Source organism: Cricetulus griseus, chromosome 4 (assembly GCF_003668045.3).
Source record: "Cricetulus griseus strain 17A/GY chromosome 4, alternate assembly CriGri-PICRH-1.0, whole genome shotgun sequence".
In the NCBI taxonomy this organism is placed as follows: Eukaryota; Metazoa; Chordata; class Mammalia; order Rodentia; family Cricetidae; genus Cricetulus; species Cricetulus griseus.
The window spans coordinates 108,858,075-108,876,646 of NC_048597.1; the positions used below are offsets into that span (position 1 = coordinate 108,858,075).

Genomic DNA, 18,572 nt, shown 5'->3' on the forward strand with positions numbered 1-18,572 from the left:
TCACTCTATAGACCATGCTGACCTTGAACACACAGAGATCCACCTGCCTCTGCATTCTGAGTGCTGGAATTGAGGGCATGCGCCACCACTGCCTGGCAGACATTTTTTGTGTGATTTTTTGAGACAGGGTAATAGTCCTGGCTGTCCTGGCATCTGCTTTGAAGACCAGACTGGCCTCAAACTCACAGAGATCCACCTGCCTCTGCTTCTCAAGTGCTGGAATTAAAGCTATGCACCATCACCACTAGGCTTCTAGGCTTTTTAAACATCTGCTTCATGAAGTTTTCTTCACACACAGTTCCTAAATACGTGCTTTTACCTCTGGCCCTTTGGCTCTCTCCCCTCATCTCCTTCCCCTGATGAGAAGCCCATCAGTGCTTGCACACTCTCACTCTGCCATTTGTGATGTGGAAGACAGAGTTTCCGAGATTCAAGCATGGCTCTCCACAGTCACACAGGGTAGTTGATGTCTGGGAGGAGTGGCTCTTGATTAATGGGAGGGTAAGAGCTGTTGATGAGAAATCAAGTCCCAGTGAGGAAGAATAGAGTTTGAAGTTTTGTGTGGATTTGGATGCCTACACTTTGAGTGGCTGTCTGGTTTTGATGTCCCCTCCACCCTTTGCTTAGAAGTTGTTATGGAGCCAAAGCCTCCTTAGCTCCTTTGGTATTCTCAGCCAGCTAGAGCATCTGGCCCCAAGTGGACATGACCTCTGTGTATGTGTTCAGCCTAAATAACAGTGGCTCTTGGCAAGAAGGTTGTGTTCGGGAGTATGTGCTCTCACCAGTGGTGGCATGTTCAGGGGATGGTGGTTTTCAGAGGCACAAGAGGGAGAGTTACAGGAACTATCCTGGAATTAGTACGCCAGCACTGAGCAAGTCACTTCAAGGCAAGTGTGCTTGTGGCAGCACTCTTGAGCTCACAGGTGTAGTTCTGACAAGGCTCTTGTGATCGTTGGACACATGCATGCAATTCTGCCTCCATGGCCTGTTAGCTCTCCTTTTTTTTGTTCAGGGTCTGACATAGTGGTTCTGCCTCCGAAGTGGCAGCTTTCACTGTGTCTTGATGTATGCTGGGGCTTTCCTGAGGCATACCCACGATACTGTGAGGTTGAATCTTACCTCAGCAGGAAGGTTTTACATAGTTCAGAACATAGAAAATGCTAAAGTCAGTGTCTTCTCTGTCCTTAGCCCTTGAAGGTGGTGGACCCAGATCACCCCCTAGCAGCCCTTGTTCGTAAAGCACAGGCTGACAGCTCTGCTCCAGCCCCACCCACTGCAGATGGCACCCCTACACAGCCCTCCCAGGTGGAGTACACGACTGACTGTGAGTACCCGGAGTGTCCTGTTCTAAATCCAGCTTGCAGTCTCTCTCTCCTCCCCCCCAGTGATGTGGAGCTTTAACTGCAGACCTTCCTTTAGTCCAGGAGGGAGGTGTCTGGAGGGCATGCTGGCCTGGCCTGTGGGTCTGTGTTCTTGAAATGAAGAGTCAGACAAAGACAGAAGAGTAAGCACCATGAGAATGACCTGGTATTGGCATCAGATTAGGCACAATTTTTGTTGAGAATAACAGCAAGTAGGGATGGAGAAATGTGGGGTTGCCTGTCATGATTGCTTAGCATGTACAGTCATCCCCCTGTTTCTACAGGGGTTGGTTTCAGGGATACCTCTTGTCCCCTACAGATAGCAAAACTCCTGGTTTCTCTCAAAGCCTGTAGCATCCTGTCTGGAGAATTTGTAATACACTATACATGCTGTGAGAATAGTTGTTACGCTGTGTTCATGACAAGGAAAATTTGTGCATGTTCAGTACAAATGCAACTTTCCCCTTTGTATTTTGAATCAGAGCTGTTTGAATAGTGGGTGTGGGACCTAAGAATATTGAGAGCTGGTGTGATGTGCAAGGGATTATGTTCTTTTGGCCTCTTAAGATTGCTGCTCTCCTCTCTTTCTAAGCACTTGAAGCTGACTGATTGAAGGAGAACACTCTGGAGAGTGATCCAGAATACCTGACCTTAGGTTCAGTGTCAGGTCTCATTGCTGTTGAGGCTAAGCAGTGTGTGTGAGTGTTGTGTGAGAAGAGGAACCTTCAGCAAAGAAGAACCAGCCCGTCTGCAGCTACCCTGCTGCAAACCCCTTTCCTTCAAAGAACAAGATGCCTGAACTGAGAGAGAGTTGCCATTTATTGAGGGTAAACAGTCTTGACAAGGGCTAGCTGCTCTGCACTGTCTCCACACAGATGTGGCATTTTGATGTAATAAAGTGACAAGACTGTAAAAATCAAGTTACTTGCCAGACGAGGTGGCACAGGCCTTCAGTCTTAGCATTGGGAGGTAGAGGCAAGTAGATCTCTGAGTTCAAGGTGAGCCTGGGTCTTTCTTTCCTTTTCTTTTTTTAAATCAGTTTCTGAGTGAACTTGGTGAGCATATCCCTAGATAACCTAGGCTGAAACTTGGACCGTTTCTTTAAACAAAGAAATTGAACCACATCAATCTCAAGTGTCCAAAATCAGAGAGAGCTCATGTTACAGGACTGCATGTTAAATGTCCTGCTGTCACATCCCACAGTCAGCCATCCTGCAGCCTGTAGATGTATAAAATTAACAGTTTCTTTTATTTCTTAGCTTGATAGTGAACCATTGTTCAGGCTCTATCTATATTACTTTGCTACTTAGCAATAAATTCTTATAGGAAAGTATAATAAGTAAATTATGTAAGAGGAATTAATGCTGAGATACTGTCCACTGTCAGAGCCAAAAAATTCTTTGTATAATGTTCATAAATGGCCAAAATTAAAGTATTCCTTGTAACTAAATTTTCTCCATGTATACACAGAATATGTGTGCCACAGTGTTCTTGTGGAGGTCAAAGGACAGTTTTATGGAATCAATTCGTCAGTCCCATGCACAAGCAATTCTACCTGCAAAGCCATTTCTCTAACCCTATCCTAGTTAAAATATTGTGTTACTATATTTTTAAATTTTATTTTATGTGTGTGCTCACATGTGCAATGCAGCACATAAAGGGAGGTCAGAAGACAACCTGTGGGAATCAGTTCTGTCCATCCACCATGTGTTCCAGGGATCAGATGTACATCAGGCTTGGCAGCAAGCCTCTATACCCACTCAGCCATCTCACTGGTCCCTGTCCCAGTGTTTAGCAGTTGATTTACTGGCTGTGGCATTTTCTTTTTTACGTAGTGTAATTATTAGTCAAGGGAGGTAGGAAGAAGCAGGGATAGCTCTATGCTTCTTGGCATTCTTGAGCATCCTTGACGAGGTTCAAGCCCAAGCAACTACCTCAACACAGAGGAGAGCAAAACCTGAGCAGCGTGGATTATGGTGGAAAGGAGGTTTTACTTGAGCTCAATCACAGACTCTGTGATTTGTTTTAAACTCGGTGCTGAACTGTAAATATACCTGTTCATCACCCAAAAAGCCAGCCCTGAAAGAATTCTTTCTAGGTCAGAGTAGAGATCTTGAGGTTCTAGGATGTAACTCAGAGACAGAGCACTTGCATGGCAGGCACAGGACCCCAGGTTCAGATCTAATACCAGTAAGAACAGGAAGGAAGTTGCATGTTTTTGTCTTAGAAGGACTGAGTCCCTGAGAAACCATTTTTTTCTCTGGGTTTTATAGCTCAGTGGTAAAGCACTTGCCTAACTCATACTGACATCTGAGTTCATGTTCGCTTTACTCATCCCTGATTCCTAGTTTTTGTTAGGAGTATTAGCTTCATGTTGTGAGATTTTATGAGTAATGTGTGTCTTCTGTCTATAACTGTAATTCCTGCTTGCTTAGCCTTACTTAGTTCTGTAGCTGACTAGAGTGTTTCCCTTGCACTCTGTCTCCAGTTGAGTTCCATATTTGATTCATCTCTTGCATGCATGAGTCTCATAAGCTAGCTTTTTGCAAGGGTTCTTGAGAAGCCCACAAATTCTTGCATAAATGAAAAACAAATACCCACTGCTACCTGGTCATCAACACCTGGTAGCTGCTGTACTCGGAGCACTCGGGAAGCAGAGCAAGACTCCGTTTGAAAAGAAAGAAAGAGCCAGCCTTCAGCCTTCATGTCTGGGGCTGGGTGTGAGGTTTTCGGATAACAGTCCCTCAGAGTTTTGCAAACCAGTATAACCCTTTACACCACAGGAAAACTTAGACTAGCAGATGCTGGCCTTATTAGTTGACTAGTTTTTGACTGAGGGTCTGATGCTATTCTCTTAAATTCTTTTTATGATTCAAAGTGTTGTTGCCTTTTAACATACATAGAAAAACAGCATCTACTGAGCCATAATCAACTACAACATAGTGATTCAGCCCAGTTTTCAGGAAAAGGCTCCCCTACCCACTAGCTAGTTGTGTGTTTTACCTTAGCATCAGGAGAATACCACTACCTTAAATGTCAGTTGCTTAGTCAGTCTGCATTTCCCATGTGTGCCTTCAGTGGGAGGCACACAGTCCCATTTGTAGGACACTTTCAGTACCATTTACTGGGTGGTGGTGCAGTCCTCCTTTTCTTGTGAGTGTCCTGTTCTGCTGGTTGTGGTTCTGCCTCTCCTTGGTGTCCTCTTCTGTCTTCTGTGGTTGATCTGTTCACACTATGTTGGTTCTGTGTTAGTGTTTCAGTCCGCTTTCCAAGCTGCACAGTGGGGCCAGCACCAGACTTCTTAGAGATCAGGAGTAAACATTTCCAGCTTCCAGGGTCCTGAGTGTCTACCAAACTGCTAGCCTCTGTGATGATCATATGAAGATGGCCATAGACAACATAGCTGGGCAACAATAATATTTTTATATGAGCCAAGAGGTGGAGGTAGGAGGATCACAGGTTCTACATGAAATACTATCAGGAAACAATACAAAACTCTGTAGCCACAGAATTTGAGTATCATATATTTCCCATGTCATAAAACAACTATTTTGCTTTTTCCCCCCTTTAATTATTTAAATATATAAATGCAATTTTGTACTTGGGGCCTGTGAGAAAAAAAAAAAAAAAGATGACAAACCTATACTGATCCCTGCTTGATTGACAGTGTCCTGATCTTTTCTGCTCATCTACCTGCTGTGCTAGCTTGTTTTCTGTTGCTGTGAAAAATATCCTGACGAAAAGCAACTTGGGAGAGAAAGGATTTGTTCAACTCACTGTTCCATATCAATCCATCATAGCAAGGAAGGCACAGTGGCAGGAGCTTAAAGCAGCTAGTCACATCACATCCACAGTACAGAATGGAGATGTTCTCAATTGTTGGCTTTCTGTCCAGGACTCTCTGCCAAGGGAGCAAATGGTCTGAAATGATAAGGTGGAAAGCAATTGAGGGAGATGTCAACTGAGGACGATACCTGGTGTTGACCTCTGGTCTCCGTGTGCAAGACACAGTCACACACACACACACACACACACACACACAAATTCTTAGTTCAGAGACTTTTCTACAGGAAAATCTAATCCTCTAAGGAAACAAAGAACTTTAAATACATTGGATGTGATGTATGCATCTGGTGGCTCTTCCCAGATGTGACCTTCATGCAACACTGCAGAAGTCATTTCAATTTTCCACTTGGTGATGTCAAAACAAGTCTTTTCCTGAAGACACTTTTGTCAAATTTAGTGTGTATGCATGCATACACGTGCTTTTGAATTTGTTGTAAAGGCCAGAGAATTTTAGAAATGTATACACATCTATCTCCTTTAAGATGGAGTTGCTAATTAGCCTGGAGCTCACCGGTTAGGCTAAACAGCCTGACCAGAGAGCCCCGGGATCCATCCTCCTGTCACCACTTCCCTGGCACTGGGATTATATTCATCACTATACACTGCATTTTTCTATAGGTTCTGGGGCTTGAACACAAATCCTCATGCTTATTGCAAAAGCACTTCCCAACAGAGCCATCTCCCCAGCCATGGAGACATTTTCTACCACACTAGGTTGTCCAGAAGCCTCAACAGGGTGGGTAAACTAGTGTGGCATATGGTGTTCATTTTCTCAAACATGTCATAGTGCATGTGCCCTATTAGCAGACCTCGGCAATCGTCTGCTGTGATGGGATGTCCTTGAGACAGTGTGGTGAGCCAGTTATTTAGTCTCTCATTCTTGTAGGGATAAGAAGGACAATGACATTTTTCTGTTTAAAAACTGTGGGCACTGCATTTTAAGGAATTTTGAGATTGTTTGACTTTGTTTTTATCCTCTGCAATAGAAGATTTTGTATTAGAAAGTGCTGGCTGCTCTAGAGTAAAAAGGGATCTTTTGGGAATTCCTGACAGTCAAGTACCTGAGTTCAGAGGATGAAGCAAGGACTCTGGAGAACTGAGCTGACTGCATGTAAAAGAGAACCTTGGGTTCTCACCTCTATTTTTCCCCATTCCATCTCTGGAGACCCCGTGTGTGTGAACTTTCCTGACCTGAAAAGGAAGGATTCAGCAGTGACAGTGTCTTGTTGGTGCCAACATTTATGCTCAAGTCACTTTGGCCTCTCCTAAGTGTGCATCTTTAGTGTGAAGGAGGCAAGGTCTTGCAGAAGCAAGTGAAATTCTGCTCACCTTCCAGTACCTGCTGCAGCATGCAGATGGCAACAGGCATCTGTTGTCAGGGAAAAGATGGTGTGGAGTTGCTCACTGACACTGAGATTACAATGGTAATAATCATCCTGAGACTGGTCCTGGAGAAATGACAGCTTCTGGCAGCAAGCCAGGATGTAATGTTTTAGAGTAGTTCTCAACCTTCCTAATGCTGCAACCATTTAATACAGTTTCTCGTGTAGGGATGATCCCCAGCCATAAAATTATTTTGTTGCTACTTCATAACTGTAATTGTGTTACTGTCATGAATCATAATGTAAATATCTAATACGCAGGATATCTGATATGGGATCCCTGTGAAAGGTCATTAGACCTCCACCCCTCTAAGTGGTCACAGCCCACAGGTTGAGAACCACTGCTTTAGAGCAAGCCTTCCCAGGCAATCACCTGCAGGTTTACCTAAGTTATGCTTTTTTTTAGACAGGGTTTCTCTGTAGCTTTGGAGGCTGTCCTGGAACTGGCTCTGTAGACCATACTGTCCTCGAACTCACAGAGATCCGCCTGCCTCTGCCTCCCGAGTGCTGGGATTAAAGGCGTGTGACTAATTCAGTATAGCATTCCCGAGTGATAAGGAGTAGATCCACAAGAGTATCCGGGATGCACCATCCTATCAGTGCAGCCATTTCGTCAAGAGGGTACATAAGAGGGCGAGGCCAAAAATTAGGTGTATTAGGATGCCTGTGCCTGTAATCCCCATACTTCTGAGGCAGATATGAGAGGATTACCACAAATTCAAGGCCAGCCTCTACAGCAGGAGACCCTGTCTCAAACAAAATCAAGAGAGTCATGGTTGTGAGATCAAAAGGAGTTGTTACTCCTCTGACTTTCCCTGCTTTCAGAAAGACTTTGACACTTTCAGGTACCAATTGTAAAAGCATCTTAACCAGGTTTTTTTGTTTGTTCATTTGTTTTAAGTTGACTTTCTGAAACAAAACCTTGGTGTTGGGGGGATGGACAAGTGTTTCTCTAGAAAGTGCCAAGATTGCATCTTTTGTCTGGGGTTGTCAGCTGAGCCAGAGTTATCTCCATCAGCCCATGCCTGGGCAGGATGTGTGGTGCAGAGTGTGATTTGAGGATGTTTTATGACAGGGACACTAACCCTGAACCTAGGTAGATGAGGGTAATCATGAAGAGTGCCCAGTCTCCTCACTAGTACATCTGGGCTGTTGGAAGTAATAGTCCCTTGCCAACAGTTTGGTGATATTTTCAGTTCTGTCAAAGTGGATATTTGAAGTGGAATGTATCAACAAAAACACGTCCCTATCATAGCAGTCAAGAGACTAAAGTGGAAGGATGACAAGTTCCCAGACGGCCTCTGCTACAGAAGGACCTTGTATTGAAGGAAAAAAACTGGCCATTTGTTTTCATTTTCTCACATTGTGTAAGGATCTACATCTTGTCTTCAGTTTTGCCTGTTGGTGCACAGCAACACAATCTGTGCCTATCTTTTTACTACATTTTTATTGATTTTGTGTATCTGTATATGCTGGTATGGTGTGCCATGGCATGAAAATGGAAGTCTGAGGGCAACTTCAGGAATCAGATTTATCCTTCTACAGTATGGGTCTTGGGGATCTAGGTTGGCAGCAGACAGCTTTCCCCAGTAAGCCATCATTCCAACTACCCAGCATCTGTCTTTCTACAAAGCTTCACTAACCCCATCTCTTGGTCCCAAATAGTGAGGTAACTTGTCTAAGCATCCATGTGTCACTTATCCACAGTGATGCATTCTGAAGACTACATTGTTAGAAGATTTTACATCATGATTCTACTTTGGGATGTGCTTACATGCGATTACATTCTCATTTCCCCTGTTTTTATATGGAGCCCTATACACTTTAGTTTATTAAAAAATCTGTTTTGGTAAGAAGCTGCCTTGTCAGTATACCATTTATCTTGGGGAAACACTTGATATTGTTTTTTTGTTCTGGCACTTGCACAAAATGTTTTATTGTTAGCTTTATGCCGAAAATTCATCAGTTTGTTTGGGGTGACAGAGGAGGTGTAACAGAAATCAATAAGAGCCAGTGGCTGAGGGCAAAATAGATGGTTGGGGAAAGCCAAGTAGGGAGGGATTAGCAATCAAGTCAAGATTGCTGGTGGTATTTGCTAGCTAAAGAACTGACTAGGAATATGCCAGAGGGTTGTGGGTCTGGGAGAATGAACTCTAGATGCTGCTAAGCTCTTGTTGTTAGCTATTAGCCATAGACTAGCACACCAGCTTCCTTAAACAGCAGCAGAAGACCTGCCCAGCCCATTCTGCTGTTCCATCATGTCAGCAGTCATCAAGACAAAGTCAGGTGCTGACTCAAAGGATCCCTTTAGTTGTGTCTGCTTTCAGAGTGGATTGATTTGTCCTGGGTAGAAAGTCCCAAGTACAGCTGTGTTTGCCAGCCTGTTCCTCATTGATGCTGGTTCAACAGCCACATGTCCCACACATTTGCTGGATGGCGTCTTTAGTTCCTCGTATCTTGATAGGAGCAACAGCCTCACCACCATTTCACCAAGGGTCCTGATCCCACGGCTCCATCTTGGAAACTGTCCTGTGGTTCAGATGACTCACCCTGTCAGTTATATGTACTGCTAGGTCTATAGTGCCCAGCTGACTGACACAAATCCATACTTAGTAAATGGGTGGAGGACGAAGGTCACTGAGAGGGATATGAAACTGTGCCTGGTGATCCAGGACTTAACACTAGCTATTCAGGAGGCTGAGGAAAGAAAATGTAAGATCAAGGCCCATCAGGGCTGCAGAGTGAGTTCCAGGCCAGCCTGGGCAACTTGCTGAGAACTTGTTTCAAAATAATGAAGAAATGGAGGATGGAGGACTCAGTGGTTAAGAGCATTTTGTCTGGAATCATGAGGCCCTGAGTCTAAATCCCCAGTACACGCATAAAAGCCAGATGTGGCTGCACATGCCAGTAAACACAGCATGGTGTTAGAGACAGGAAGAGCCCAAGAGCTCACTGGCCTGCCAGCCTAGCCAAAATGGTGAGCGGCCTTGTCTCGGAGCAATAAGGCAGAAACAACTGAGGATGACAGCAGTGTCCTGCTCTGGCCTCTGATAACCACATTCTCACATGTATGCATCACACACATACCACACACAGAAGTAATAAACAAAAAGAGGGTTGGAGATGTGGCTCAGTGGCAAAGTACTTGCCTGGCACACACAAGACTCTTAGTTTAGTCACCAGTATTGGGGGGTGGGGATGTCAGTAATGTGCTTCCTCTTTGCTGTAAGCTCAAGAATGTGATGAATCGAGTAAGATGTTTCTCATTTCTTTGATTATAATTAGTATATGCTAAATTTTTGTTTTAATTAGAGTAGGACATGTCAATACTTTGAAAGTCAAGTGCACACTTGTTATGAAAAGTGTTTGCTCTCTCCCACCCAGTGCCAGTCTGGGTCCAGGATTACTTGTAGCTTTGGTCTCTGGTGTTGGGTGGGGCTCTACCTGCCCTTTCTGTGGCTCCCCTCTGATCCTCCACATCCTGAAGTTAGGTGTGACAGACAGTAATCTGATTTCACTCACATGTGCCCCTCAAGCTTCCTCATGCCCAGAGATGAACACTCCAACCCTGTAGGTTCTCTTTTGGTTGTCTTATATTATACCTCTAGAGGAACAAAACTGGTTGAAGGTGTGTATGTAAATGTATATTCTAAAAGGAAATTCATTAGAATGACTTGCACAGTAATGGCTGAGTAATCCCAGCAGTTGCTCTCTGCATGCTAGAGAGAATGAGAACTTGGTCATTGCTGAATGCATATGGCTGGATGATTCAGCAATCAGTGTGGTGCTGAAGACCTGCAAGATTCCAGAGAGTTGCTAGTCCTCAGTATATATTGGAAGGCCAAAGAAGCTGGAGTGTGATATCAACAAAAGATGGCACTTGCAGGAACAGTAGAATTTTACCAGCAAGAGATGAAGGCAAGGGACTAGAAAGATGACTCAGCAGTTAAACACTGGCTTCTCCTCCAGAGGACCCAGGTTCAATTGTAAGTCACTTGTAATTACAGCCTCAGGAGATCTAACCTGTTCTTCTTGCTGCTGAGGGCACCAGGCACACATTTGTGCACAGACATGTAGACAAAATACCCATCTATATAAAAATAGACAAATCTTTTTAGAAGAGAAAGAAGTGAAGGCAGACAGGCACACAACACTTGTTTTGCCTCAGACATCTTTATCTATCTGGTCTGCCCATTAGAAGATGCTGCCCACTTTGTGATGGATCACCTCTCAGTTAATCCTTCCTGGAAATGCACTCACAGGCCTCCCAAATTTCTTATTTGATTCTCTCAAGTTGATTGCCATCAAGTTGACAAGGTTAAGTATCGAAAGTCCACCCCTTGTCAACTTGACCCCCAGCTTTTTATATCATGCTTAATTTCCAAATGGAGATAATAACAAAGTTATAATTCAACCTGAGGTGATATAAGTATACCATGTGCAACTTAAAACCTATCAGTTCTTCCCCCAGAGCAGATAACAAAGTCCCTTGAAGAATGCTGTCCTCAATTTATACCCCATAACTTAAATATGAAAAATAGATTGACAATACTTAAGTACTAGCATTTTCCTAATGTTATATGGTAACAGAATAGGAAAAGAAAGAAAACACAAATACCTGCTTATTAATGTATGTGTATAAATATTTTAACAACGTAAGACAGAAGCATGCATGGCAAATTAACATTCTTCATTTCTGTGATTGGTCACTTGGTCATAGCAGTTTATATTTTTCTACTACCCAGTTCATATACTCAGCAAGCCCTGGTTCTTTAACTATGGGGATGGCCTGAAACTCCCTTCATAATACAGGAAGGCTTAGAATTTTCATCCTCCCTGTCTCAGCCTCCTGAAGGGATTTTAGTTGTTGTTTTGGATCCATTCCTTTTACCACAATCTGTATTAGCATGGTTCTCTTCATAAAAGAGTACAATGAAAAAGGATTCACCAGACTGGCACAGATAGGTCTGAGTAGCCTATAATAGTTGACTACCCACTGAAGAGTCTGAGAACCAAGTAGGTACACAATCCACTTAAGTGGCTGGATGCCTTTTCAGTCCCAACTGAACACCTGGAAGAATACTGGGGACTTATTGGTCTTCTGCCCATGTTGCAAGACCGAAGAAGTTGGAGTCAAATGATGGCAGCAGTAATAGGAGAGTGGATGTACTCACTAGCAAGAAGCAAAGGCAGGCAACAATGCTTTTTCCTTTGGACTTCTTCTTCCTGTTTGGTTTGCTGCAGGAAGGTGTCACCTACTCTGAGGGAGGGTCTCTCCTCTCATTGAATCCTTCCTGGAAATACCCTTATAGACCCACCAATCAAGATTAATCATTTTAGGTTTTAATAGTGCCATCTCTCCAAGCCTCAGTGACTGCTACCAAAGCTGAGGACAGTGAGTAGGTCCATCAGTCAGTGTGCACCTGTATGTTGGCTCTTGGCAGCTGTTTCCCAGTCTGCCACTCTAGTCTGGGACTGTGTTCTCAGCTTACAGCCCTGGGCTCTCCTGTGGCTTCTCCATCACTTGACTAGATTAGCTCCTGTATTTGTCTCTTTGGGGTTCTTGTTTGTTTGCTAGGGCACATCCTCCAGTAACTTGACACAAGAGACTATACATGGAGACATATTTCTTATTTTAGTCCTTGGATATCTGAGAATGCCTAGACTCTTGATGTTACTGGATAGATAGTGAGGTGGATCTCAAACTTGGGTATAGATGTCATTTTTTTTTCCTCTCCAATTTTGGAATGTTCTATGCTACCACTTCCCATCCTTTGACCTAGCACTCCCTTGTTGTCTCCTGTGCAACTGGCACATTGACTGAACAGTGTTTCCGTGCCAGTGCTATGTCAGGAATGCCTGGACAGAGTGCTTCCATTTGGTACTAACATTCTAGAGAACAAAACAGATGATAGGTAAACAGTGAAGAGACAGCAGGCCCTGCATCTTGCATCTGTAGTTTTCCTTTCCATGGGATCCACAGTCTGAGAATACTCAATGGAAAATTCCAGAAATAGGCAATTCAAAAGTTTTAAGTTGTGCACTGTTATGAGTTGAGTGATAAGACCTCTCGCATTGTCCTAGTCCTTCCCATTCAGACTTGAATTGTCCCTTTGCCCAACTGTGTATGCTACCTTTCCGCTGGTTACTTAGGAGTTGTCATCATCTGTTGTCATGGAGTTTGTGTTCAGATGACTCTTTTAAAGTAGTCTGGCACTGCTAAATCCTTGTGCCTAGGCCTCCTAATGCCCCACCTGTCACACACATGCTGATCCATCTTCTATTACCCCAAGAAGGATGTGCACAGCACAGTGGGATATTTGGAGAATAACCCTGTTCACTTAACTTCCATTATGTATATTACTGTAGTCATTCCATTTCATTGTTAATTCTGCTGTCACCCTCTTACTGTGACTCATTTGCAAGTTAAACCCTTTTGGGTGTGTGTGTATACTAATGAACAGCCATTCAGGGCTCAGTGCTATTTGCAGTGGCAGATGTTCCCACTGTACAGTTGACATGCAGGTGATTCCAACTAAAAATTATAGGAAGGTCAATCACAGATTGACCAAAGACTTAGAGAAATATGGGATGAGCTGGGGTGGTTCTCACCCCAGAAGAAGGGAAGGAGGAACTCTTGGGAGCACCTCCTAGACAGAAGATTGTCCAAACACTGGGCAGAGATATTGCCAAGTGGTTCAGGAAATCTGACTGGCGGCCTGGCATTTCCTCAACCAGACCTGCAGGATGTAGAAGAAAGCACAAGACGGTTCTGGACACAGTTGGTTTAGAACGTGTATGAACTCTCCAGATCAGAGTGCTGAGTGGACAGTTCTTAGACAAATGCAGCCCAGGGCTAGAGACAGGAATTCTACAATCATCAAAGGAATAGAATGCAAAAACTTTGACCTTAGAAAAGGCTGAGGAATACCTGTTAACCAGCTAGAGGTGTGAAGGAGATTGAAGGGCACGGCATGAATGGCACATAGCCTCAGGACAGAGTCGGAGCAGCTTGGCACCTGACCTCAGGGTGGGTCACTGCTGCTTCTCAGAAGAGCTTTTTAACATCTCTCCTTTAATGTCCTAGGCATGTCTTAGGAAGGTCTCGGGAAAGCTGTTGTGTTCTCTTCTGCACACACCTGTGTTCAGGCTGTCAGCAAGAGTCAAGGGGCTCTGGAAGATGATTAAACAGGGCTGGGGGTGTAACTCTGTTGGTAGAGTGGCTGCCTCACATACAGAAAGCCCTCACTTCAGTTTCCCACACTGTAAGCTGAGCATGCTGGCACATGCTGGCACCTATAATTCCAGCAGTAGGGAGGTGAACACAGGATGATGAGGGGTTCAAGGCCATCATCCTCCACAATACTGCAGGTTCAAGAACAGAGTAAAGGATGGTTAGGTGGACTGCACCAGCCCTGCCTTGGGTTATTGCACATGCAAGCTTGTGAAGAGCTGGAGACGTGCTTCTGAGTGTGCCTCCATGTTAGCAGCTCACCTTTCCATGTTGCAGTCTAGATGGCCTGGGCAACTGCTGGAGTTTCTCTGTTGGTTCATTTGGTGTGGGTTTCTGTAGTTCTCATGAAGGACATTTATTAACATAATGCCACATCATATTTTCACTCAGTTAAAAACTCAGTCCTGGTCAGGCATGGTGGTGTGTTCCTGTAGTCCTGTCTACTCAGTAGACTGAGACAGGGTGCTCACTTGAGCCCAAGGCTTAGAGGCCTGCCTGGGAACAGAGCAAGAGCCCATGTCAAGATGGGGAAAGAAGCACTACCCTTGGGAAATTCAGTATTAAGTGCCAAGGACAGCAGAGGCCACTTGAAGCATGTCCTGGGGGGGTGCAGCCTATCATTAAAGAGCACAGAGAGCTTCCTGAGTGAGGCCCCTGCTCTGCATGGCTTCACTACTCAGAACTTGTGTTGTAGGTGTCACTTTTTTTTTTTTTTTAAGTTTTTGTTGTGTGGGGGGGGGCGACATTCTTTCCTATGTGAGAGTGTTTCTCAGCATGTATGTGTGGTGCCTGTGGAGGCCAAAAGAGGGGATTGGGACCCCCTGCTTGGAACTGGAGTTATAGGTGGTTATGAGCTGACCAGTGTAGGTTCTATGAACTGAATCTTGGACCCTGTGCAAAAGTAGTGTGTGTTTTTATCCACTGAGTCATCTCTCTAACCTCCTCTTTTTCTTGTAATAACATCGTATTTAACCTCATGCCTTACTATATTCTGTGTGCCACTTTTTGAATAATGCTGTGAGTTGTGTTTGAATGGACAGTCTGGTAGTATTAAGTATGTTTACATTGTTGCTTGGCTGATCTCTGGCACCCTTTTCATCTTGCAAAATATAAAACCTTAAATCATCAGGTGGTTTTAAGTGTAAACAAAGTTTTTGCAAAGATAATACAAACACAATACTTGATTGCTGTGGTGGTATTAACGTTTTTTTGAGTCTACCAGAAGGCTTTAAAGTAAGATTATAAAATGTCATATAGTGTACTTGTAATTTACAATATAAAATCAGAAAGTCTGTGAGTATGTTTGTCAGGTGTGTGGGGGCAGGGGGAGAGGGATGGAAAGACTTGTTCTTAACTTGGTGTGGTATGATGTTGGTACATATAGCTGCTTGGGAACCTGTGTCAGTTGGTGACAAGGCTATAGGATGCTTGAGCTATAGACTCCACTGCTTCGGGATGTGGACCCAAGGAGACTGAGCCAACAGTACTGAGCTAGTATGAGCTATGGTCACTGCAATATTTCAGCACCGGGTTATTTGAGAACAGCACGGCTAAGCTCTACTCACTGAGTGCTTCAGGAGCTGCCAAGAACTTGTCACTGTTTTTGAGATGTGGCACCCTTGGGTCAGTAGCAGGCCTACAGTCTTAGCATTGCAAGGAGTTCCCACAGGTGTATGTGCTCCCACCTCTGCCTGAGCTGTGGAGGGACTTCCAAAAACAGGAGCCAGTGGGTTAAACCTAAGAGGGACCTCAGGACAAGCAGAGATACTGCACATATGTACCGGAGACAGAAGCAACAGAGTGAGGGCCTGTGTGATTGGGGGAGGGGGGGCAAGACCCAAAAGTCCACAGGGCTCAAGTGTGCAGGATGAGCTAATGGGCTCAGGACCATCGAGAAGCCTGGCTCACAAGTCATTGTTGGGGTCTGTCCATTGCCTTTGTGCCCCTAACAGGAAGGGGGCAGATCCAGCTTTCTTCTAATATCTTCCTAGCCCTGACACTGCATGGAAATCTGGGTGGAGAAACGTGTGCATGACCACAGCAATGGTCTTTTGAATCTTTGTAGTGCCAGGACATGTGGTGCTTTATACCAGTACACTACCACCTCTGGAGTCCTTTGGAGGTCACAGAATTATCCTCTCTGGGGTGAGAACTAAGGCCTTAGGCAGCATCACGTGAACTAAGAAGTCAGAGGGAGGCAGGTAACAGCAGATGCCCCTCTCCTTGGGTCTAGCCTCAATAATCTTTGTTGTGCCCACTCCAAGACCAGAATTTTGCATGTGCCCTCAGATCTGTTCACCAGACAGTGTGTTTTGGGCCTTGCTGTTGATTACGTTGTTAGTGCTATTCTGTCCACTATTGTCAGGTGTTTTTAATGGATCTCCAAGTTACTGGATTAGCTAGCACATCATGTTTCTTGACCAAACAAACACTGAGTGCTCAGGGCTGGGAAACAGACGCCAGTGAGGTCTGTCTTCTGCCATGAGCACCTTGCTGCCAATTGTACTGTCTGCAGAAGTGTAGTGGGTGTTCCTGTGAGCAGAGGTGGAAAAGGCACCTGGCCATATGCCCCATGCAAATACTTGGTTATTACTGTTCCTGTGTACCAATCTGGTATGTAACACTGAGTTGGGATGGCACTGGATGCTTCATGTGTGTGACATGCCTGATAAAAAGCGAGTCAAACCACAGCTGTGCCATCAGCATGTGGGGATTACACATCTTCCCAGTCTGAGCTGGAAAGACCATCTCCTCCCCTCTGGGATATTAGTACACCACTGTGGTGTTTATCTCAGTAGCAGCCATGTATTGCCGAATCCACAGTGTTTTACTATGACACTGTGTTCAGATGAACAAGTGAAAATCAGTAAGATTCTTTCACTCCTATACCCTAATGAAGAGGAAATTCATTCCCTGTGTATCCAGCATTGCTAAATGAAAACCCAGTTATTTCATTGAGCCTTCTGTGCTTGGTGCTTGTTTTGAACATTTTTCAAAGAGAAGATGAGTAGGGCTAAAGAGTTGCCTTAGCAGTTAAGAGCACTTGCTGCTCTTGAAGAGAACCTGGATTTAATTCCCAGCACCCACATGTCAGCTCACAACTTATGTATCTCCAGTCCCAGGGGATCTGACAGCCTCTTGTGACCTGAAGGCACCAGGTACACACATACATATAGGCAAAAGACTCATGAACATAATAATTAAATAAATAAATGTATTTAAAGAGTTTAAAGAAGATGGGTACCTTTCAGGGCTGTTGTTAGCACAGTAGGCTGTTGTGCTGTCCTTTGTGCAGAAAGTGAGCAGGAAGCTAGCTGGTACTCATCACTGTTAATTATGGGAAAGGCCAGAAGCAGCTGCAGAGACATTGGACTTCTGAGCTGAATACAGTGGCCCCATGCTGGGCATGTGGACAGCACAGTTTCTAAAGTGAACAGTAGAGTGAAAAGACAAATTCCAGAAAATGTAGTCAGTGTCTGAGCAAGGGGGAGTTAAGGAGTTCACTCACTCTGTGAACACAGGTTACTTGACCAGTCATGAGGGAAAAGGGATATTCATCAGTTATTCCTGCAGAGAGGGGTTTTCACTCTGTATTTAGAGAGGGCTTTCCTGTCTACCCTTTCTGCACAAAGGAAGAGGTGGATTTGCTTAGAGAAAGTCCTCATTTATGTCTATCAGCTGTCTACTTGTTCTGGGTGTGAACCCATCAAAGATACAGAAAGAAGCAGTGTGGTTTGGAGTGGGCAGAACTGACACTGCACTTGGCCAGGGTCTCTTTTGTAACCATTTGCTATGCTATCTTACTATATATTAGCACTTGTCACATTGCTGTGATCAGATATCTGACAGAAACAAGGGAGAATGAAAGTGGAAGGAATCTGCTTTACCTCACAGTTTCAGAGGGGCTCAGTCCATGACCTCTCCAAATAACCATAAGCTGGGGAGCAAGTTTCTAAAACTTGAGCTTGTGAGGGACATTGTAGACTCAAGCTGTGACATCTGTCGTTGGCCTCTTGCTCACAAAGCATGTTTCTTACAGCAGCTGTGGCAGCCATGTACTACAGCTACTACATGTTGCCAGATGGCACCTACTGCCTGGCACCACCCCCACCTGGGATTGATGTGGCCACTTACTACAGCACCCTTCCTGCTGGAGTGACCGTGTCCAGCTCACCTGGTGTGACTACCACTGTACCACCACCCCCTGGGACTACACCTCCACCACCCCCAACCACAGCTGAAACAAGTAGCGGGGTTACCTCCACAACCACCACCACAAGGTATGTGTGCCACCTGCTCAGCATGATGGCTGCTGTAGTGCACCAGTGTTCTTGTCTGGATTGCATAAATGTATCTCCATAATTACTATGGAGATACATATTACATATTACTATATTACTCATATATTATTACCACACACCTGTACTCAAAGCTTTTGGAAAGCTGAGGCACAAGGATCAAAAGTTCAAGGCTACCACCAGGCAGGATCAGGCAGGTCTGCATTCAAGATCATTCTGATCTATACAGTGAGGTCTGTGCCAGCCAGAGACACACAATGAGTCCCTGTCTTAAAAAAAAAAAAAAAGAAAGAAAGAAAGAAAGAAAGAAAGAAAAAAAGAAAGAAAGAAAGAAAGAAAGAAAGAAAAGTTCAAAGCCAGCTAAATGTTACATTACAGGTATTTCATGCCTGTAATTCTAGGACTGGGGAGGTAGAAGCAGGAGGGTCTGGAATTCAAGATCATCTTCAGC

The 18,572-nt window shown here is 44.4% G+C and overlaps 1 protein-coding gene across 12 annotated transcripts in view; it reads left to right on the plus strand.

The window, feature by feature from the left end:
- Positions 1 to 18,572, plus strand: part of Sfswap (splicing factor SWAP) — a 70,707-nt gene that overhangs the window by 18,884 nt on the left and 33,251 nt on the right. For 11 of the 12 annotated variants that reach the window (XM_035443353.1, XM_035443356.1, XM_035443355.1 and 8 more), the window contains exons 7-8: positions 1,189 to 1,324; positions 17,863 to 18,103. In XM_035443353.1, the coding sequence (XP_035299244.1) occupies positions 1,189 to 1,324; positions 17,863 to 18,103 (377 nt within the window). The remainder of the gene's footprint in view (positions 1 to 1,188; positions 1,325 to 17,862; positions 18,104 to 18,572) is intronic. The other variant, XM_035443354.1, reaches the window with a different exon arrangement.